Source organism: Falco punctatus (genome assembly GCF_963210335.1).
Source record: "Falco punctatus genome assembly, chromosome: 4".
Lineage (NCBI taxonomy): Eukaryota > Metazoa > Chordata > Aves > Falconiformes > Falconidae > Falco > Falco punctatus.
The window spans coordinates 96,838,045-96,860,556 of record NC_137583.1 but is presented as its reverse complement, the minus strand read 5'-3'; the positions used below and the strand labels follow the sequence as shown (position 1 = coordinate 96,860,556).

The 22,512-nt window shown below is 38.5% G+C and overlaps 1 protein-coding gene across 3 annotated transcripts in view; it reads left to right on the top strand.

Annotated features, from left to right (window-relative positions):
• Positions 1-22,512, top strand: part of FBXL2 (F-box and leucine rich repeat protein 2) — a 63,330-nt gene that overhangs the window by 37,541 nt on the left and 3,277 nt on the right. For 2 of the 3 annotated variants that reach the window (XM_080385912.1, XM_080385911.1), the window contains exons 4-14: positions 1,295-1,369; positions 4,809-4,903; positions 8,010-8,078; positions 8,165-8,260; positions 8,567-8,693; positions 8,889-8,963; positions 12,243-12,373; positions 16,413-16,473; positions 17,898-17,942; positions 18,228-18,284; positions 22,014-22,226. In XM_080385912.1, the coding sequence (XP_080242038.1) occupies positions 1,295-1,369; positions 4,809-4,903; positions 8,010-8,078; positions 8,165-8,260; positions 8,567-8,693; positions 8,889-8,963; positions 12,243-12,373; positions 16,413-16,473; positions 17,898-17,942; positions 18,228-18,284; positions 22,014-22,226 (1,044 nt within the window). Of the gene's footprint in view, positions 1-1,294; positions 1,370-4,808; positions 4,904-8,009; positions 8,079-8,145; positions 8,261-8,566; positions 8,694-8,888; positions 8,964-12,242; positions 12,374-16,412; positions 16,474-17,897; positions 17,943-18,227; positions 18,285-22,013; positions 22,227-22,512 lie in introns of those variants that run through there. The other variant, XM_080385913.1, reaches the window with a different exon arrangement.

The following is a 22,512-nucleotide window of genomic DNA, read 5'->3' as shown; positions in this document are numbered from 1 at the left end:
CTGTTTAAAGGCTGTGGAAAAGGTATCTAGTCATGTATGCTCTATATCTGGAGAAAGGATTAAGCCCAGTTTGGCATAATGGCATTTGCTTTTTATAAAGCATGTGTCTGTATAACACTTTTCAAATGCATTTTCTGCTTAAAATTCCATGTAGTTCAGTTAATGTGTGCACCATGTGTCTAAGAAGTACATCCATCGTTTGCTTGCCAAGTACAAAAGGTGTTAAGTAGATGGACTACTAGTAGAGGAAAAAGGCACACATAAGATAATAGAGAAAGCATACCAAGTGAGCTTTTATGTTTAGCTAGTCTTGATTTTTTTTTCTTGAATCATAATAATAACATTCTGTTCCTATATCAAGTGTGTAGGATGAAGTGAATTCTCAGACAACATGAATGAACTTTTTTATTTCATTATTTTCTTCCTTCTCTCAATGAGGATTGGGTTTGGTTCGGTTTGGTTTTGTTGGGGTTTTTTTGTGTTTGTTTTACTGTATAATTAAGTGTGTAACTATTTCATTCCTACACCTATATCACTCTGGCCTGCAACTTCAGGAAGTTTTAACAAAACATGAAGCTTTGTTAGAACCTTCAGCTAAAGCCTAGAAAATAGCAGAAGAAAGTTAAAGTGATTGAATAAATTGTGTTTTTCTCTCAGAACTGCTACCTGTCAGTTGGATGCTGTATGTTTTTTTCCTTTTTTCTGAGTTTAGTTGTGTTTCTCTGGCTTTTTTGTTTCACTGTGAACAACTATGGCTTTGACAGTGAAGGATAAATTCTTGAACACATACACGCAACTCGGCATGTGTAAAGGAAAGGCCTGATCCTAATAGTGGAAAGTCAGCAGTTTTCTGAAAGGTTTCTGTTCCTCTCAGAATAGTAACTAGTGAGGTTGGGGAACTGTGGTTTCATTGGAAGGAATACTTTTCTCCATATAGATCTAGCAAAAGTAACTTATTAGACAAATTTACAAAAGCTTTTTTGAAAGTGGAGGGTTAAATCTTGCTGTGTCCATGTATGTACTTTACATTTAATTTCTGGCTTTCCTGCATGTTTTATGGGCATAAATTAGCGTTTGAAGCGTAATCCATTTAGATTTGAGATTCGTTTCCACAAATTATATGTTTTTAACTAGTTGCTATTGTGGACTACTAATATCTACCATTATATTTCTTTTTTAAAAATGCTACCTGAAATGGTATATTTTGTTGTATTTGTTTGTTATATTTGAATTGCTGAGAAGCAAATTAAGGGAGCAGGCAGTGGAGGTAATAAACTGTATTTGTTTTCTGTAGGCATGGAATGTTTTAGCTCTGGATGGAAGCAATTGGCAAAGAATAGACCTCTTTAACTTTCAAACGGATATAGAGGTAAGTGTCTCTGGGGTTTTTTCATTCCTATGGTGATGTTTAAGACCATAGCCCATTTTGAGTATTCCATAGACTGTGCTTGCCTTCACATGTTTTAAAGGCTAAAGTTCAAGATAACAATACTGTGAAGGGGCAAATAGAAAAGAACTGTGTATTTGCTTTTTTTTTTAATAACTGTTTTGATTTTGGTTGCCAGTTATGTATCAGATAATTTGCATATATCCTATACATACAGGGGTCTAGAAAGTCAAAGCTCATTTCCAGAAAGTAAAGGTATAAATGATGTCTCTGGATGGAGTGAGATCCTCGAAATCACTTTCACCATTTAGAAGGTAATTCAGTTGCTGATCCCGAGGCTCTCTCTGAGGGTGCCATCTAGTGCTGAAGGCTTTCTGGACGCTTGGCTATCAGAAGTGGAGACTGAAACAAATCTAAAATCTTTTCTTACTGCTGACTTGCCTACGTTTGATTTGGTGTGTATCTGATTACCATTTTATGAACATTTGTTCTATAATGTTTGAACCTTGCCTGAAATGCAGGTGCATGTGGATTAAAGACCATTTCAGCATATAATGAAAGGATTAGGGCAGTTTTGTCTTACTTAAGAAAAACATGTCTGCATTAGTGCCATCATAGAGTGCATAACAAAATAAAATATGACATCTGAAAATGAAGACAAAAATCCATAGGAAAATACAAATCCTGAAATAAATCTGAACTGGTTTATTACTTGTTGTTTGATGAAGTGTATTAAATTTAGAATACAGTAATGAATTTGCTTCTGGATTTTATGTTTTAGTTTCTTAGTTGCATGAATAAAATCCAGATGGGTTTCATTTGGTATATTTTGCTAACCGTGGTTCAAACTGTTCCTAAAACTTTACAGTAGTATATAGGGTAAATTTTTTCACCAGTCTTTTAAAATTTCATTGCCAACTCCTCTGCTGTACTGATGTTAAACATGAGGATCTCACAGAGGCAGGAGAAAGATTTTGGCATTTGCCTCTATCTAAATGTGTCTAAGTAGACTTGGAGCTTTAATGTAATCTTTTCAGTTGCCTTTAAAAAGGTTCTGTTTCTCATTTGCTAAGAAATAATTAAGAAAACTCCACAGGTCTGAAATCCTTCTGTTGGTAGGCTTTTCTGTGTCTGAAATCCTTCTGCTGTTCAGAAACAGGTGGTATTGGATTTTTATGTTTTTGATGTTTGTCTTAGGTTGTACCTAGTGGCGTTGCCCTTTGAGACACCATGTTTGTAGCATGGGATTCAGGAGAAGGAATGAAATTAAGTTATGGTTTTCTTTTGCTATAAGAAGCTATTGTGGTTTGGAGCAATTCAGTTACTCCAGTATATTATATTTGAGAACATTTGTAATATAAACCCCTTAAGTTTATTCATAAGAGTATGTTAAACTAGCAATTATTACATAAAGTTGTTTTGAATGAGATACACTTTCACATTTGATGTCTTAGAACTCTGTTTTTTCTTCAGCTGTTTTAGTAACATTTTTTTTGTCGATAGATTTAGGACAGGTAAAAGCCGGTAATTGTATTTGGCAATTTTTTGCTCAGTTGGGCATTGTACTGTTTGATGTTTCACATAACATCAGGCAGTACTTGATCTGAGACTATCACATAATGAAAAATAAGGTTTTGTGAAATTTTCCATACCTAAGACAATGCGGTAGAGAATAAAGTGAGGTGAAAAAAAAGCTATAAAGAAAAAATGTTTCTTTTCTATCACAAAAATGTGTAAAGATCTTCTTGAAGTTAAATGTGACTTAGGATTTATTGATATGTGGAACCAAATGTAAGCTGGGGTAATTTGAAAAATTTGTTTTCTGAATGACATTGAATTATTCAAACAGCTAAACATATTTGAATGCACTGAAGTTCTTTTTTTGAATATGCCGTTTGTTGGATTCTTTACATGCCTAAAGAAATCAATGGGTTTGGGAAAACTTACATCATTATTTGCTTCTATTTTCTTTTAATAATGCATTAGGGTTTGGCTTTTTTTTCTGCAATCTAGATTGAATTTGCAATATATATTATTTGTTGAAGACTTTATCCTTTACAGTAAAGTTATTTGTCCTCTGCTGAGAAATAACTGACTAAGCAGAAAGCTTTAAAAAATACTTCATTCTGTTTGTATAATGATTTTCTGTTTGTTTGTTTGTTTTGGTGTAAATTCTTCTGAGAGTTAAGAAAAACAACGTTACTTATGGACTAAGAAACAACCTCTGATAAGAAAATATTTTTATATAGTGCTAGCCAGGACTTTGGTGTTAGAGGTCAACAAAAAAACGTTGTACTGTTTCAGTGAAGTTATTGCCATCACATATAAAGAGAAAAAAAATTATTCACTGCACTGACCTGTAATTTTGTAAGTATTCCTTTAAAAAAAAAAAAAAAAAAGAAGAAGAAAATAAAAGGTGCTTTTAGGTATTAGTCTTGTTTGTTAAATGATTAATGTTGATTTCTTTGACCTTACCTCCCTAAAATTAGACACAATGTGATGTCTTGTCAGCTTTTGCAGTGGCACCTGCTTTTTGCTCTTATCTTGGTTTTCCTACAAAAAAAAATAATTATTGTAGTTTAACATTTTTGCATAATGCTACTTTCAGATTGAATATTAGAAGTACTGTGCTATTCTGCTTACTCCTAAGGTATAGCAAAATGCACTTCCAGGATAGAAATAAAAAGCCTTTTGTAGCAAATGTGGGGTCAAGTAGGAAGCTTGTTCTTCAGCTTTTGACAAGGTAACAAGGCATAAAGTCTGTAAGCTTTGCCGTGTGAGAAGTTCTTTGGCAATCCCAAGTTTCAGGCACAGACACCCAAATATATATGACACTGAAGACTGGCAGTGGGTTCCAGCTGATCTTCTGAAGGCAACTGAAATGGCTGCTCCCACCAAGGTGCTCAGCACCTTTCAGTTGCAGAGGCAACCATCCCTATAGCAGGGACTGTAAAATGGGACTTAGCAGAGGCTGTAGCTGTAGTTCAGTGATGTGCTAGCCTAAGCACATCTTTCTGGACAATTTAAACTTACGTGCTGTAGTAGTACCTGGGATCCTTGAGGAACTGGCATGCCTGCCATTCTGCCTCTGAGGCAGTTCTTCAGGTTCTCTACACATCTGACAAAACTTGCAGATCATTTCAGCGTCTTAATGGGCAGGTTTTGCTGAGGCAAAAAAACGAGCCATATGTGATAGACTGAAAAAAAGAGAGAACCAAAGTTTGAATTGAATAGCACTTCAGTGTGAGTGGAGATTCTCAACAGGTAACTGTTTGTTCTTAAAGCAGCAAAAAAAATTCAAAGAGGTGTAGTTCTGGTGGGGTGTAGCTTAGGCTGGTCTTCACTCCCAGCATTTTTTGATTTGGTTAGAATGCAATGTCAGCGTAAAACTCAACAAAATCTTCTTTTTATTTGGTTTAAGGGTCGTGTTGTGGAAAATATATCAAAAAGATGTGGTGGGTTCCTGAGACAACTTAGTCTGAGAGGATGCCTTGGTGTTGGAGACTCTTCTTTAAAGTAAGTAAAGTCCTAGATTGAGATATTACTTATTTCCTGATGTCAGGACCAAAAGCAATTATTGTTACATTTGTTTGGGTTTCTAAGTACTGACTAATGACCGAAATGGGATACCTGAGTAAGTACCATAATAATGACTAAATGAGATATCAGTTTGAGATCAAAGTATAGCTACTGCTATTTTCTGGAAATGAACAAAGAAATGAGAACTGTGCTTTTCAGAAATGCGTCTTCTTCCTTCATTAGTATTATGTTGATATCTCTCCGTTTTCAAGCAGTTAAAATGTTTTCAGACCTATGCCCTGGCATCCTACAATACTAATTTCATCACAATTAGTAGTCCGTCAGTTTATAGTTTGTCTTCTAGTCTGGACAAGAGGTGACACTAGCAATGGGAGGAAGAACAAAGACTGGTACAATTAAGTGCCTACAAAGTCAGGGAAGGCCTAGGACTCTCTTCTTGCTTTAATGTAAGAACAGGCAGGCAACAGAAACATCTCAGGAGTCTCTAAATAGTCAGTGATCCTTCTTTACGCTGTCTGTAAATTGAACTGTGCAGTTTGTTCCCAGAAGGTCGTTTGAACCCATATAACTTGTTCTGTATGCAAACTGTTTAGCTAGATTCCTGTGTGGGTATTTCTCTGAGTGTTTAAATCCAAAGATTCTACCTCTCAGCTGCAGGGTCCCTAAGCCACAAATACATTAGGGCTGAAAGAACAGTTGGAGGAAGCCTTGGGGTATGGTGCTTTGCAGTTACGCATTCCTCCACTGTCACAGGAGACTGGGCTGGCTGGTGTTCAGTTGACATAGTGTGGCCATTCTTAGGTGGAAAATAACAAGCACAAATATTTTGTTAAGCTGTGGGCATTAAGTTAAAATCTTTTGACCTATAGCGCTTTCTAAAATTTAAAAGTCAGTCTAATTCACTGGGCTTTTTTGTCTGTAAGGTCAAGTCATCCAGCAGCTATTTAAGTAGTAGATTGCTTTAGTAACCCAGATGGGCATCCTGGCTTCAGACCTGAAGATTTCCCCAGAGCTTTCCTTGCGTCTAGGCCATCTCCCTAACTGCTCCATGGTGCGTCTCCACTTTCAGGCAGTCTTGCCTCCTCAGAGGAAAGTGCATGTTAATTACCATCTCCCAGGTTACTGGCGACTGCTGTCAAAAAAGAGGTAGCCCCAACCAGAGTTACCTTTCTGCAGTGCTCCTCCCAAGTTCCCAGAGCGTTCACGTGGACCATCCCTGTGCGCTCAGTAAGGAAGGCAGTAGAAGAAGAGTAGTAGAGGGGGGAGCGGGGAAGGCAATGAGAAGGGTGTAGGGAAAATTAGTCAGGACAGTATGTAACAGTCCCCCCACTCCCCCAACTCTGTTTCCACGTTTTGTTTAGGCCTCTAGCTTTTCAGGACAGGCTAGGGAACCGCAGTGAGGGTTCTGAATAGGGCCAAAATTCGTAAGTGAATTCAGGTATTAGTGGCATTTGAGGAGAAGGGGAGGGCTGGAGATGGGATATTTTTAAACAGTGATATATTTAATAAACAGATACTTAGAATGAGTATAGAGCAGTTCAGTGTGTAGCGTGTGCATTGTAGGGATGGTATAGCTAGTCATGCTAGCTGGTAATAGGACAGGCTGAGCTGACACCAGCTACTGGAGCATTACCAGTATTCACACATGCATCGTAACAAGTAACTGATGTAGATGCTGGTGTCTTAAGACACTTCAGGAAAGAAGATGGTTCACCTCTGAAATATATGCAGTTATATTGAAATTAACAAATGAATGATAAATACATGAGCTTTAAGACTTTCAAAACACTAACATGGGAAAGGTGGTATTAATTTTCAGATACTTGTTCTGAAAATTACTTTTCCTGTCAGGCTTTTTGTTTTGAGTTGTGTCCAGATCTATTTAGTTTTGTGGGTGATAATAATTTCTCTATTTATCCTTCTTCTACATCAACTTCTGTCTAAAAACAGCCAATTATCGAAGTAGGTATTGGCTATGTAAGTACTGAATGTTTGTGGCAGCTCTCTCTGGACATGCTCCATGCTTGAATCTCAGAGGCTAAGTTTGCTGTTCCTCCAGAGTGTAGCATCTTTCCAAGTGATTTGAAGAGCGTCTCGATACTGGAGGGGTAAATCTCCCTCCAGTACATGAATTTTGGAATAGCTGTTTTGAGAGTTGAAGTGGAAACTCACACCAGTATAACTGCTTGCTGGGTTTTTTTCCATTGTTTTCAATCCACACTGGAGAGCCAGGAAGTTGTTACCAGCTGAGTGTGTAGTCGGATCTGTTAACCACGGCAAGCCTCCAGACAAAACTGGTTTTGTGTGTTTCCTCCACCCCTGCCAATAAAATCCATGCAGTTGGAGGAAACATGGGCATAAAAACAGTGTTCTGAAATGCAACGCAGCTGTAAATATTACTCTGCAGAGATGAAAAGAAAGTTTATATAGTTCTTCTGGATAATTACTATAATGATACGTACAGGCTTTTAGCAGTATAATAGCTCCAATCATCCTTAGAGTTCATACCCACTAGTGCACACAGATGCACTTTAATTTTTAAAATCATAAATAAATAATATGCAGCCCACAGGGCTTTCCATTGGTAGTCCGATAGGCTTAGGTCCCGCTTCTGTATTCTTCAAAGTACGTTCCTTTTCATTTGATGTGGGAGTGAGCTCCTTAAGACCTACAAAGTCTTCAGTAATGAGATGTGCAAAAACTCTCCCCAGCAGTTTAATATTTAACTGATGTGATATTTAAACCTTTCTGTTTATGCCCGTAATGTTTTTAGTTAAGGCGTTTGAAGTCAGTCAGTACTGGCTTATGTATGACAGAAATAAACGCTTTGCTCGAGTGGTATTTGAGAGGGGAACAACACTTGGTTTCAGGAGTTACCTGCAAGACAGAAACTTGCAACAGCAAAAGGAAAAAACAACCACTGAGACAGATGTATTTGAAGTGTACTTTGTAATTACTCTGTGGCCTGAAGGTAAAGCTTTTTGACTGAGGTGGAAGGAGGGAGGGGACAGAGCGCACTCTAGTGACTGTGTTACAACTTGGGACATTATATTAATTCTCCAGCTTTTTGTTGCTGTTTTAGGACCTTTGCACAGAACTGTAGAAACATCGAACACTTAAATCTAAATGGGTGCACAAAAATCACTGACAGGTAAGTCAAAGGGGTTTTTTGTTTGATGGGAAAACTTGGAAAAAGAAGTAGCTGAAGGTATTTTTAGTGTGTCTGCTGTTTTGCAGCACGTGCTACAGTCTTAGCAGATTCTGTTCCAAGCTGAAACATCTGGATCTGACATCTTGTGTAGCCATCACAAACAGCTCTTTGAAAGGCTTAAGGTAAGAAGATTCAGTGTTTTGTGTTAAAGAAAAGTGTTTAAAGAGCTGTTCAGCATTTAATAGAGTCAAAAAGTCAGTGCTGAACCTTAATGCGGTATATCAGCACTGACTGTATCCTACATCTAGGACTTCTTGGGTGTAGACTATGATGTTTGTGTGTGGTCTTTTCTCATGACTTTTCTGTGGAGGCCTGGCACGGTCCACTGGCTATCATTAATTTCTAACAGTGTGTTTAATTTGGGTTTCCCACTGTTATGACTATTTGAAGGCTGGATTTAACTTTATGTATTTTTTTAATTCTCCCAGTGAGGGTTGCAGAAATCTGGAACATTTGAATCTTTCCTGGTGTGATCAGATTACGAAGGATGGTATTGAAGCACTGGTGAAAGGGTGTAGTGGACTAAAAGCTCTATTTCTTAGAGGTTGCACACAGGTACATAACTGCTTGAGTGATCCTTTAGGAATAAAATTTTATTTTGGGTTTTTGAAATCTCCATGAATTAAAAAATACTGGTTTTGTTATAGTCTTTTGTTTGGTGTTATAAGATGTGTACTTTCTTTGGGCTGCTTTGCTGTACTTTTAATTTCTTGTTTCTTTTCCTATGTCTGATTTAATTGCTAAATACAGTTAGAAGATGAAGCATTGAAACACATTCAAAATCACTGTCATGAACTTGTAATCCTGAATTTGCAATCCTGTACAGTAAGTATTTAAAGTTTCAAAAGATACATTCTCTAAGAATCATACAGCATTTTTTAATGCTAATGAATTGTTCTGGTGCACACAAATAATTCAAATAGTACATCTCTGCAGTTTACAGAATTTTGTATGGCATGGAGGTCTTAAATGAGCTTGCTGTTACTACGCCTGAGTGTGTATTTGGAGTGTTGAGTTATTTTTTCCCCCTTATTACATCTTTTAACTGTAGCAAGCTCTAGAGTAAGAATTAACTGCATTCATTCAGATCTTATGAACTATGTATGTGCTAAACATACGTGTGTATGTGCTAAAATAAAAATAAAACATGCAGTTCTGCAGATGTAGTTCTTGTTCTCTCATCCGTTAAGGTCAGACATTTTTTTCTGTACATAATTTTAAGGTTTCTAATTGAGCAAAAGCCATATTCTGGGCTATGTAAGTGAGAGTAAAATGTAATGGCATGGTAACTGAAGATGACTTAGAACTATCTAGGTAACAGAAGGGTATGCTTTTTCGATAGTGATGGAAGAACATATTCATTTGTAATGAAATGACTGGGAAACATTCATGTACTTCTAATTCTACTTAGAGAGTACACAAAAATTAGATTTTTAGGAATGGGAGAGTTTTCTTTAGATTTTAAATGTATTGAAGTCATTATTTGTAAATAAGCCTCAGAAAATATTGAACTAAATTAGAACTGTAGTGTCTCAGTCATGCAAATTTGAATAATGAAGTTAGATTTTATTATTATTTTTTTTACTTTTGGAAAGTTTTCTGAAGTTTTATTGCTAGAAGGTACCATAAAATCTGCTTCGGCTAAAACTCCTAGATCTGTTTTACACATTATTCCTGAATGAATGTGGCATGAGACCGTTTTTTATTAAGATGCAGTGAAAATTTTTGGACCTAATACATTTCTTTGAAGTGTTGAACGTTTTGGAGGCCTAGGGATTATTAAAAGTTACATTAAAAAATTGCAGAAATTAAGAACAATACGAATACAAAGCTTGAGCTTCCATGAGCCAGATGTTTAGTGAAAGAGAGAGACAAATTCAGATTTGTCAATCTGAATTTAAGTGCCCACTGAAGTTGGGCACCTAAAGATAATAGGAATGAAAAGAAGTTCCATCTTTTGGTCAGAACCACACTTAAATAAATACAGTCTATACATAATTTCCTCCCCTTTCACTCCTCCTTTTGCTGTCCTCCTCCAGAGTTCTTTTTCTGTTGCATTTTACCTGAGATTAATGAGATATATCAAGGCCAGCCTTTTCTGATTATTTTTGTGGAAGGCTGTCAAGAGATCTGATGATAGTCAATTACGATTCCTCCCACTTAAAATGGGCCATTGGCATAGAAGTGTACCAGAGTTTTCCCTTGGCCAGTATGTTTGTTGTCATGTAGATACTAAGTACAAACAAAAAAACCCCTCACGAGTGAAAGTATTTTTCCCTTTGAATTTTTTGAGTTGATTGATTGTTTGTACTACCTAGTTGCGTGTGCTTTAAAGCTCACTGGAGATGTGTCCTGCTTACTATGGTTTACAAGCATGCTTCCAGAAGCAGCCAGGCTCTTTATGATGTAAAGGCTAGCACTGATTTTTTCACACAGCAGGTCTCCTTGTGCTTTGTATGATCCACACTTTAATTCTAGTGACTCTGTTTTATGGACCTTGTAAAGCTCCAGCAGCTATGGAGTGAACCGGTACTAACTCTGGAAACTACACATCTGAAAGGTACCGTCTTTAAAAAAGATTTTAGAAACTGGGGAGTTGCTGGCATTTTTTGAGCTCTCTTCTTTCTTGAGAGGGATGTAGGCATTGGAATCACAAGCAATTTCAGAATGGAAAATTTTCAAAAATAACTTGAGTGCTTTGTCCATCTCCAGCAGCAGCTTAAAATTTACATAGTCCTTACCTCCAAAGTAGCTCCTTTTCCCAGTAATAGTCATGAGTATCTCAAAGGAAACAAGACCGTTCCAGAAAATAACATGTTTTTGGAGAGTCAAATGCAGAAATTACCCGATTGATGTTAGACTTTTAATTAAAACTTTTTTTTTTTTTTTTAAAGAAAAAGCTTATTTTCTTATCTGTAGGTGATGCAAATCCTTCTGGCTCCACAAAAAGAAGACTTCTAGTTTTCTGTCTAGAATAATTTTTAACTGGTAGAACAAAATGCAAATATAAACTTCAGGTGTTCAGAAGTGCTGCTATTCAATAGCTACTGCTATTTCTCATCACAGGATCAGAAAGGTAGTGTTTGTGGTAGTAGCCTCAGAAATCTACTGTAGTAGTATTAGCCTACCTAAATGAGTGGATTCTAATAGGAATGTGTATTTTCAATTCAAAATACAGTAGAGGCCTTTACTAGTATTGGAAGAGTAATGTTAGGCCAGTAAATAAAATAACTTGTTTCACCGTGAAGGATTAGTCATTCAGCAGAAAAATTATTTTTTTAAGTTAGGAGTGGGAGGAAGAGAGAATACTTTCTCCAGAATAGAGGACCTGTAAACAAAATAATATTTGCATGCACCCCCAATAATCTAGTTACTGTTGCTATTTTGCGTGCAGCTGCATTGGGGCTATTTTTTTATTCATATTCCAAATTTAGAATTCCTTTTTTCAGAATATCTAGTACAAAGCAATTTTGAGAAATGAAAAACCCTCTTTTGAGTTAAACCTTCCAGCTAAAGACAACAGCATAGAGGTAGGGCAGATCTGGCTTTTAGATTTATCTAATGTAAAGAATGAATTATATATAATTGTTTACCTGTAACTCTTGGTTTGAAAATTATCTGAAGGTGATGGATTTTTACCCTTGGGTCCTACTGCTCCAGTACAAAACAGGTAGTTAGCTTTCCTGCTGCTGAACTTGAAGCATTCTTTTGCACTATTACTGAATTTACACTGGAACAAAAGACCTGAACTCTACAAACATAAAAGCAGCAAGCCATCTCACGCAATGACAGCTACAATTAAAAAAAAAAATGTGAAAATTATAAAGCAAAAGCGAAGTGAGACTGAGACAACAACAGACTGTCCCTCTGTGCTTCAGACTGCCTTTCAAGATCAATGGCAAAGTTCATAGATAAGTAGGAATTGCGCATGTTGATTATCTTCAGTGTTACGAATGAATGTGGTTTCACGATGGTATTTTTTGGTTGCAAATCCACAAGTTGCTCTGGCTATATACAATATATACAGTTCAGTAATATGACTTGATTTTTGTTCTTAGCTGATTCTTGATAATGGAGTAACTTCGACCTTCTTCTGTGTTGCAGCAAATTTCAGATGAAGGCATTGTAAAAATCTGTAGAGGATGCCATAGACTTCAGTCACTCTGTGTTTCAGGCTGTAGCAACCTTACAGATGCTTCTCTCACAGCACTTGGTCTAAACTGTCCAAGGCTGAAGTGAGTATGTCACGAGCATGTCGTGAGTATGTCATGTTGTTACTGGCCTGATCTAAGAAATTAACTTCTGAAGATAATCAGCTGATATCCACAGGTTTGATTTAGCTTTGCGTTGTTTCCTTTACCTTTGCAACCAAACATTAAGTTAGAAGTACCATTTGAATATAAACTTGAGGGCTGGTCCTCTGTAGCTATTGTCCGAATGCAGTCCCCTGTATATTGGAAAAACAAGAATTAATATATGACAGATAAAACATGTTGAACCTAGCAGTTCAATTCTGTGCTTCCAGCTAAATATTTTAGGTACTAATTACAAGCCAGAAGAAAAGAAGATATAAAGCCCATTATTTTTTTAAAAGGTAAAAATATCTGCAGTTGTGTTGTCTTGTGCTGTTTGTACTCTGATGTGGTTTTACGCAGTCGTGTGTTGCAAAAATACAGCTGAATCGTACTAGAGCATTGTATTTACAGATTTTATTATTAATGTGCTTTTAATATGCTCTGCAGTACATCCTGGCATTCTTAAACTCTGATACGGAGTGTGCCAATGTCTGTGCAAGCACTGAGGACTTACATTTATGGGATATGTTTTGAGTAATAGGGGCTCAGCAGTTAAAAATAATATAAACTTTTATATTGGTGTAATTTGCGTTAACGTGTATGCTATGATGGTAATCTCAGGAGGAGGGACAGCTTCAGCTTTAATAACGAAGTTCAGTCACACAGCAGTTCTCTCCGTAGAGACATATAATTCTTCTTGTAAGGCCTAATTTTAATGTAAATCAAACCAGAAGATTTTTGGCTGATGCTAAATTGCCATTTATGACAGGGATATGCAGGAGTCACAACTTGTACTTCAATCACATAAATGGAAGAAAATGTAGATTGTAGAAATTAGGGAAAGCTACATTCAAATGCCAGTGTGCACTGTGCTGACATGCAGAGTTCCTTTAGTTGATTGAGTGAAAATAGAGCTTTTGTTACTGTAGAAAACGTGTCCTTAAGACAATTCCAGAATGACAGTCCCCTTCAGGTAGCCGTTCATACTTACAAGAGCTTACGTGTGCCAGTGTTGGGGGCTTAGGAGTGTTCTGACACACTTGTGTTCCTTTGAAAGCAGTGCTGTTATTACTAGTTTTTTCCCACGTTTTCTCTCATTCTTTAAATTTAGAGCTCAAATTGGAAACAAAACGAGGTCTAAAGTGCTATTAGTTGTGCAGTTCTTTCCAAGGGCAGTACAACTGTAGCAGGAATTGACTTTGGTAGGTGAACTGTTAGCCCCTGTCTGTGCCACGAGGGGGAAGGCGTCTGCCGTTCTTCTCCGGTCAGGAGGAACAGTAGAAAAATGACCCTTTGCAGTGATTATGACAGAGGAGTGCATAATGGAAGGAGAGATGATACAGCTGGTTACATCTAGACTTTTGGGATCATGTATGGAAAGTACCAGATAAAAATTACTTTGGAAGTGAAAGGGAAACATAATTCTGCACTTGTTTCTACCTTCTGAATGTTTCGGTGTTGCATATGAAAGAAAATTCTACTGCCTCTGTTGGACGTGCTGGCCCTGATAGGAAACCTTTGAGTATTTGCTGTGCTGTGCTACTCTTGCTTCAGTGTCTTGGATGTCCTACTATGCTGCTTTCCATGATACTGCTGTGTTCTGCAGCTGTTACCACTCACAAATTACATCTCTTTGGGAAAAAAAAGAAATAATCCTCAGCTTGACCAACTCCCTTCAGCTGTTTTTTTCCCCCCTCTCATCATGGTATAGCTGTCTCCTTATCCCTTTTTGTATCTGCTCATTTAAGTGCTTGATACCTTCTCTTTTTTCCTGTTTAGCACTTTTTGGTGTTAAAATACTGGTAGGTGTTTTGGTGAGGCTTACTGAGAAAAGCACTCACGAAAGTGTCCAGGTTGGTGTGTGAAAGTTAGGACCATACTGCCTTTAACCCCACCGATGTTCTCTCTCACCTGCTGCTACTTCAGCAGGAGCGAGGAGGTGCTGTGTGCAGAGACACTCCAGCTGTGCCCAAAAGGCAACACAATGAATGCAGCTGTGAGGTCTGTCTCAGAGACCAGCTCATTTATAGGAGCGGGGAATCTGCTCTCAGATACCGTTTTGCCTCATCAGCTTCTGTACTAGGTACTTTGTCAGGAATCACTGGTTGGGAAATAAGTGTTAGCGGTATCTGGAAAAAAAGAGCCCTCTGTAATTAAGTACAATCAGTAAAACAAAGTGAAAAATTGCTCATTTTCCTGCTGACCAGTGCCTTCCCACCTGTTTTTCATACTGGGGCCTGATTGATGCACGCATGTGTTATATATAGCTCGCTCTCCCCGTTCTGTTCTTCTGACTGACTGCAGCCCCAAGTTCAGGAAAGCTGTAGCTGCTAGTAGTCTTCTGGTTTCTTATCCCTCTGTTTCCGTAGTCGTCTTTTCAACCAGATGTGCAGTAAGTAGCATCCTTGCTATTTTGCGTGCTGTGGTTGTCAGTTTTATTCCCCTCCTTTAAAGTTAGAAATTTAATGGGGTTGGGGATCCAATGTTTTTAAGTGTAGGTGGGGTTGAAAGCAAGTAATAGATGAAAGGAGTAAGAAGGGTAACAAATTTGGCCTGAATCATGGCTTTTTTTGGGGTGCTGAGTTTTTCCCTTCTTATTTGGTGTCCTGGGTAATTTCTGGAGTAGCTGAGGGTATGTTATGTTAGGTTGCTAGCTGCCCTTGATGGAAGGGCATGAAGTTCCCAAATGTGAGTCTGGAAAGAAAACCCAGAGGTGTTACAACCATCCATTTGGGAAGCGGTACCTGTCTTGTACCTCTCTGTTGGCTGTTCCTGAGTTTCCATCATAGTTTTGAACCTTGAACCTTGTTGCCGACGAGCGCTTTGGAAGTGGTTTTCAAGGGTGTGTCCTGCAGAGCTGCTTACTTCTAAACTCGCAGCTGTCCTCTTGCTTTTGGCTTGGAGGAGACTGATCCAGTAAAGTTGTAGTCAGAGCCCCACATCCCGTAATTTGGGCTTGTATTTTTCTCATGCAGACAGCATGGCTTTTCCCGTTGCACTTTCTCTAGAGATAGAGGGCTTTCTAATGACCTCCTAAACCAGGGGAAGGATCTAGATGCCTCTTAAGTGTTGCCACAGCAGGAGGTTCTTTTGTCCACCTTTCCCTGCCTGCTCCCCACCATCTCCAGTACAGTAGTTTGCTGTGGTGAGTGGGTAAGTGGCGTTTGGTTTCTGCTGCTCATTACATGGTGCTGTGGTTTCCCCTTACTGATCTTGATGCTTAATTCCACCTGCAAAGTAAAAAGTGTTCATTAAAAAAAAAGAAGAAAACAAAGATGACAAGACACTGCATGAAGGCTTGTTCCACGTAGTAGTGGTGCTGTTTGGGGCAGTTGACTTCTGTTTTTGTTTTTTTTGGTCAGTGCTGCTTCCCAGTGCCTCTCAAAAGAGCATTAGGTTTCTCTTTCCAAAGCACTGTGTTATTTTCTTTGAGGTTGTGTTGGTGTAATTTGTTGTTTTTACTGTGGGCTTGGAGATGTTAAGCTCCTTGCTTTCTGGTAACTTGCTTTACTGTACTTCATGCAGAGGCTCTGAGTGAATTTCAAGTAAGCAGTTTCTCAGTTTTGTGGCTTCCCAACATCCTGTGTTTAGATAACAGGTTTTAGATGCAGGCTTTGTCAGCATTTTCCTCAACTCGGGGTTTATTCTTGCATATCTTTCCTCAGATAGCACGTGAGAAAACTTGAGCATTATGCTTACTAAAACAAGAGGTTAAAATGCACATAATTATGTATAATTTTTTTCCATTAAGTGTTAAGATTTGAGGATTGAAGTTGATCTGTTTTGTGACTGTTAGAATCTTCTAATAAGCTGGCTCAAAAGTCTGCCTAGTGCTTTTTAATTGCAAATCACTGTGGAAAATAGGCATATATATACATTTGCTATTGAGAGCTTTAAATTGCAAGAGACAGATTTGTATCTCAGATGCATTTGCTTTTCTCTATGTTAATGTTTCCTTTAATATTTAAAACTTTTCCAGGATACTGGAAGCTGCAAGATGTTCACATCTTACAGATGCTGGTTTTACCCTTTTAGCACGGGTAAGGGTCATTTCAGAGGTTAGAGCTTGCCTTGTTTTCGTTGCTGCTGAGCAGCTGTGAATTGATGTAGTCCTGCTGGGAAGGAATATGAGAAGAAGAAAAATAAAGTAGGAAGAACCCAGTGGAGGAGGGGACTAAACAGTGGTTTTATTTCTGGATTATACTTAGAGCTGCAGTTTGATCTATTTTGCCATCTATCATCGCACTTTTTACTTTTTTCTCTCTCTTGTTTTTTAGTATGTTTCACTTGCATTTATTATGCTTAACATAATTCCAGACTTGTGTTGTATATTCTAGCCAAATTGCCCCTATAAAGATGACGCACACCCTTGTGATATTTACGCCCCCAAAATCACCATATAATAGATTATTTTAAGCATACTTTTAAATTACAAAGATATTTACATGATACATTATAAACTATAAGCCCTTGTGCCCTGATTCATGCTGTAAATATGTAAAGTAAACATATTGATGGTATAAAATGCTTCAAGTTAGACTTGTATGCTTGCTGGGAATCTGAATACAAAAATAATACTCTCTAAACAGGAGTAATTTATGCTGCTGATATTTAGTGTGAACGAGAGGAGGGGGGGGTTCTAGCCACAGTAGTTAAACAGAGTGGTTTTGTAGTCATTCAGCAGTACAGCCTTGGGCTTTTGGTAGTTGCTTCAGGCCTGGTTTGGGGAGCTGGAAGTTAAACCACTTCTTCCTATTCTTGTAAAAAATGAGTTGGGGTTTCAGCTGAGCTGTGGCACCATGTGGGCTGCTGCGAGGTCACAAGGTTACATCGTTTTCTTGAAATTAGTCATGGTCAGATATTGAAAGTATTTCAAAAAGCTTGCTAGGGAGCTTGCTTTTATAAATGTGAAGTGCAACTTTCTCACAACCTTGAAGTGGACCCTATTTTAATATTTTCAGCATTCACTACAAAAGTAAATCGGTTTTAAGGGTTCATTTTAATGTATGATGGTGAAGAGAGATGTTCCATGGGCTTAAGTATGTTGCAGATTAGTTGAGTGCAGGCTGATGTATGCAGAAGTTGGATTCTTCTTATGCAGGTTAGTTAGCTTTAGTGCACAGGCCATAAATAGCATAGGTTTGAAATTCACTCTAAAAGGGGGCAGGGAAGCAGGGCTGGGTGAGTGCTGATACATACTGTTCCCACCTTACGGGGCAAAGAGGAGATGTTTCACTTAGTAAGAGGAAGGCTGAAATGGAGAGGTTTGGGAGGGAGGTGGTGTATTGCTTTTGTTTTGAAAACATGTTTTGTCCTTTGGTGATCAAATACTTGAAGAGCTTTAGTTCACAGTATCCTCTTGGAAGCTGTATTATCCCGTATTACTAGGCCTGTGCATGATTTTATGTCTATATGTTGCTTTATTTCATCTTTTGGTTATCTGTTTGTTTTTTGTTTATTATAGAATTGCCATGAGCTGGAGAAGATGGACTTGGAAGAGTGTGTTTTGGTGAGATTTTAATATGAAAAGGAATATTGAACATCCAGTGGAAGAGCGCAGTGCATTAGCGCTTTCAGTTAGATGTGCTTTGGTTTTTATTATACTGCTGTGTTTGTCATAGTAAGTAAAAATAATTATTGGGAAATTCTGTAGAGGGAAGTACTTGAAGAGTGACTGGTGATTGGGTGTTTTTCAGAAATAACAGAACCTTCATCTGGTAGAGAAAGAGATACCTTGTTTGAGGGTTGACTCTCCTGCTGTCGCTTATGGTTGTTTGATTTCTTTTATTTCTAGATAACCGACAGCACGTTGATACAACTTTCTATACACTGTCCTAAGCTACAAGCACTGGTAAGTTTAACTCTTTGTGAACTTTAACATCCCTCAAAACCACACACATACACAACTCCTGCAGTACAAAACCAGGTTGTTCACCCTGTATCTAGAAGTTCCTGATGTAGTATGATTGCATGCAAAATTTCATAAATATTCTAAAAGAAGTGGATTACTCCTAAAATATTTACATGCATTGTTTGATGATAAAATATCACCAAATCGGTGGGTAATAAGCAGGAAGCTTGTATTTCATGGTTAACATCCTTCATACCTGATTACTTAGTTCAGCTTATAGTAGTCGGAGCCTTTATAGATACTCTGAAGTGCTCCCTAATGGTTTTTCTTGGGGAGTATGACAGTTTACATAAAATACTGACTAAACAAAACCACACAGTGATGATAAATGTAATTGGGAGTAAATTATAGAAGGCTTTTTTGACATAAACTTTTGAACGTAATTGGAGAGGATTGAGATGCCTTCAGTGGGGTACCCTGCTTGCTGTATTTCAAAGACCTGTTTTCTAAGGAGTGGTTGCTTAGATCTTTCAGAAAATCAAAACCAATTTCAGATGACATGAATTTGGCTGTTCTTCAGTCAAGGTACTATAAAATTACTAGACTCTCCTTACTATGGAGCTCCTGTATTGAGGGCCAGTTGTCCCAGAAGTGTAGACTTGTTATATACTACTTCAGGTCAGTGTGAGAGAACAAGTATCTTTTATAATCTGTCCTTAGATGGGATTAAAGGAAGGTTTGCTGCTTCATTAATTAAATTGTGTTATGATTAGTTAGTGTTACTCAGTGTTACTAAGGCAGCAACACAAGGAGAGATGGCTTTTTAAAAGGAGCGTGTTCACTGGTTTTTATGGTAGTTGTTTTTTATTTTTGCTTATTAGTTGTCTGACCTCATTTCTGTACCATAATTCTTAATGTTAAGCCAAACAAGAGTTGTCAGGAGATGCGGAGACATTTATTTGGGACCTTTTCTGTTCTTCTGTAACAGATACGTTCTTGTATTGTAATCCCAATTGTAATTGTACTTGCAAGAGATCTTTTGTACTGGTTCTGCTGGTGCTTCACTAAAGATACCACAAAACCTTGTAATTTCCAAGTATTTTTCTGAACCTGCTTCTGTTTGCTGGCCTTTGTGTGTTAGCCCACAGACAGTGAAGTGTGGCATTGGTAAAATGGCATACCTTTTCTAAGGGAACCAAAAGAATTTATTTTTGTTTGTTTGTTTGTGTATATCCTGTGTGTAGGAAGGATACATACTCAAAGATTTTCTGGGTTAACAGTTGGACTTGATGATCTTAAAGGTCTTTTCCAACCTAAATGATTCTGTGTGAGTAAACAGTGATGGCTAAGAATTACTGACTAGGAGGTACCAAATACCCTAGGTGAACTAATCTTGATACTTCAAGTGTGAAATCACATACTGTTGATGGCTCTGTTAAGTCTTGTGTAGCAGTGCTTTAGCGTATGTTTAGGTATGTTTGGAAACTCAGTAGACAGTGGAAATAAGCAAAAGCACTGTTAGACCAGTTATAACCATTAATCTTCGTCAGCATCAGAGTACTCACTTTATTACTTACTCAAGAAGTAATTTCTGGTGAAAGTGTTTAATAATTGTAAATTGAAGGTACTAGAGAAACTGCTGATACGATATTCCTGGAGATGAGAAGACAATTGAGTTCTTCAGTTAAGTTGATCATACTGTTTCTTACTCTCAGTGTATTGTGCCATATTTGATTTTTACAATATACAGTGTTCAGTATATTAACAACAACAAAAAGAATTTGACCATATCTCTCTATTCTAAAGATGTCAAGCAATTCTTTTTGTAAAATTCCACTTTATTAACACTTTCTAACAGGCTTATAAAGTCAGAAAAATCATGTGGTTTAACACAGAATATCTATCATTTGGCATATTTGTTTTACAAACTTCTACGAACTCAGCTGTACATCCTGTATTGTCTTTTCAGTACCAAATACAGTGTCTTAGGAAAGCTGATTTTATAAGCTGCTTACTTCCTGGGACGGAAAACTCTTAATTAGCCAGCAGATTGCTGCCGTAGCCAACAGCTTCACATAACCTCCTGTCCTTCCTTGAAACAACAGGTCTATTATAAAAATGTTCTTTAACCCTGCAACTGCTGATGGTTTCCAGGCTGTGAGCCAAATCGAACGCTTGGAACACACACATAAATGTGAGGTATAGGAGGGAGCTTTAAAGAGTTGATAGACTTTCGGAATGTAAACGTGTCGTAAGTTACAAGCGCTTCATTTCTGTTGTCTTTCGGGGACAGTGTGCACTACCCGTGGTGTTGCTTGGAGTCACTGCCAGCTGCTCACACTTGGTGAGTGAGTAGAAGCGGACCAGCTGGAGCTGAAGGGAAGCTGTGGGGTGGCTCCTCTCCAGCTCAAGGGGAGTTGCAGACCTGTCTCCCAGCCTCTTCTCTGGTTACTTGTCCATCCTGTCGAGCAAAGGAGACAAAAAATTGAGGGGCAGGTTGTTCTAAAGGGCAGGGCAGACCACCCGTGTGTCTGGTAGCAGGCAAGAAATGCTCCTGACTCTAGTGGAGGTGAAATAAGGGTGAGGCTGGGAGTCTTCAGGCTTCCATGCCAGGCTGAAATGAAAGAAGATGGATGTGTCGTACCGAGTGAAGGGAAGGATTACGTGGTTGATTCAGATGATTGGCAGGAGGTACTTTTGAGCACTACTGTTTGCTTACCCTGAGTTAAAAAGCGCTTTTGGATTGCTGCAAGTGTTTCTTCACCATTTGCTCTCTGAAAAACGCTTGGGGAAAGGAAACACTACTTGAGAACCGGTCAAAGCAAGGAGCTAGCTCAAAGCCCAGTGCGAGAGGAGTAGAGTTCATAGATCCTGCACATTTCTAGTGCAGAAGACTGGAGAGCATTCATTTCACTGTGACAAAGAGTGTTTTTTAAGCCTCCTCCAAGGAAAATCTGTTTCCTGTTGTTGTCATCATCAGTGCTTCTCTGAAAGTCATGAATTCCCTAAAGGAACCAGGAAGCTGCTTTATGTGGTGCTGCTGCCTGAGATGCTGCAATTTTTTCCATGCCCTTGAAATACAAGAGTGTAGAAGAACATGCTGGAGAGAATTTTTTTGTTTGTTATGCTGACTGTGGCAAAAAAGATTTGCTCCTGCTGCACAAAATGTTTATTAATCCTTGTATGTGTAGCCTGAGGTGCTAAGCGCTCACGGTTTTTTGCAATCATCTTTTGGCAAATCAGTCCGGTCTCATTGTTCTGTATCTCTGTGGATTTGCACGGGCTTGGTCCTGGGTTATACCTAGGAAAAGACGGTAGCTGTGAAACAGCTGTTAGACCATTTATAACTCCTGTCAGTAGATCCTCATCTATTTCTGTATGTTCTTGAGCAACCCTTAAAGTTATCGCCTCTTTCTGGCATGGCACACGTGCCGTTTGCACCCATTGGTGATGGAGGTGCGTGACAATTGGAACAAAACTCCCACATTCACGGAGAGCAAAGGGGCCTGAGGAGTTTTGCTGGTGATGTGTGTGCTGCGACACCACTCGTTTTGAAGCAAAGTTAAAACCAAAGTACGGCCATGTTGTGAAGCGGAGCTGTTCCTTCTGTTACTCTTTGTAACTGTTTAATCGCTGGAATGAAGGAGGTTGAAGAGGACTTCCGAGGTTTAGAGGGTAGAGTAACTTAGGACTGAGTGATGTCGTTAACCGATTGCCTCTCTGTTTCAGAGCTTATCTCACTGTGAATTAATCACTGATGATGGGATTCTTCACCTGAGCAACAGTACGTGCGGTCACGAGAGGCTGCAGGTACTGGAGCTTGATAACTGTCTTCTCATCACGGATGTGACTCTGGAACACCTGGAGAACTGCCACAACTTGGAGAGAATTGAGCTGTACGACTGTCAGCAAGTCACGCGAGCTGGAATCAAACGGATCCGAGTACGTGTTTGCGGACTTGTTCCGGTGGGAATGCCCGAGCTGTTGATAGTGCTTGAGGTTGCATGGATCTCACCGATGTCCCAGGCAAGGAAGGATGGAAAAACAGAATCTGAACATGGTTCTGTTAGGTCCGCACCCCTAGAGACTAAACACAGCTTGTCCGTACGGGCAGCAATAATTGTCTGTTTATAACTGACGGCACTTCTGCTGCCGGGGTGATGAGTGTCAGTCTTCTGCTTTCTGTATTTTTCAAGTACAGGTTTGTTTTTAGGGCTGGGTAGTGGTA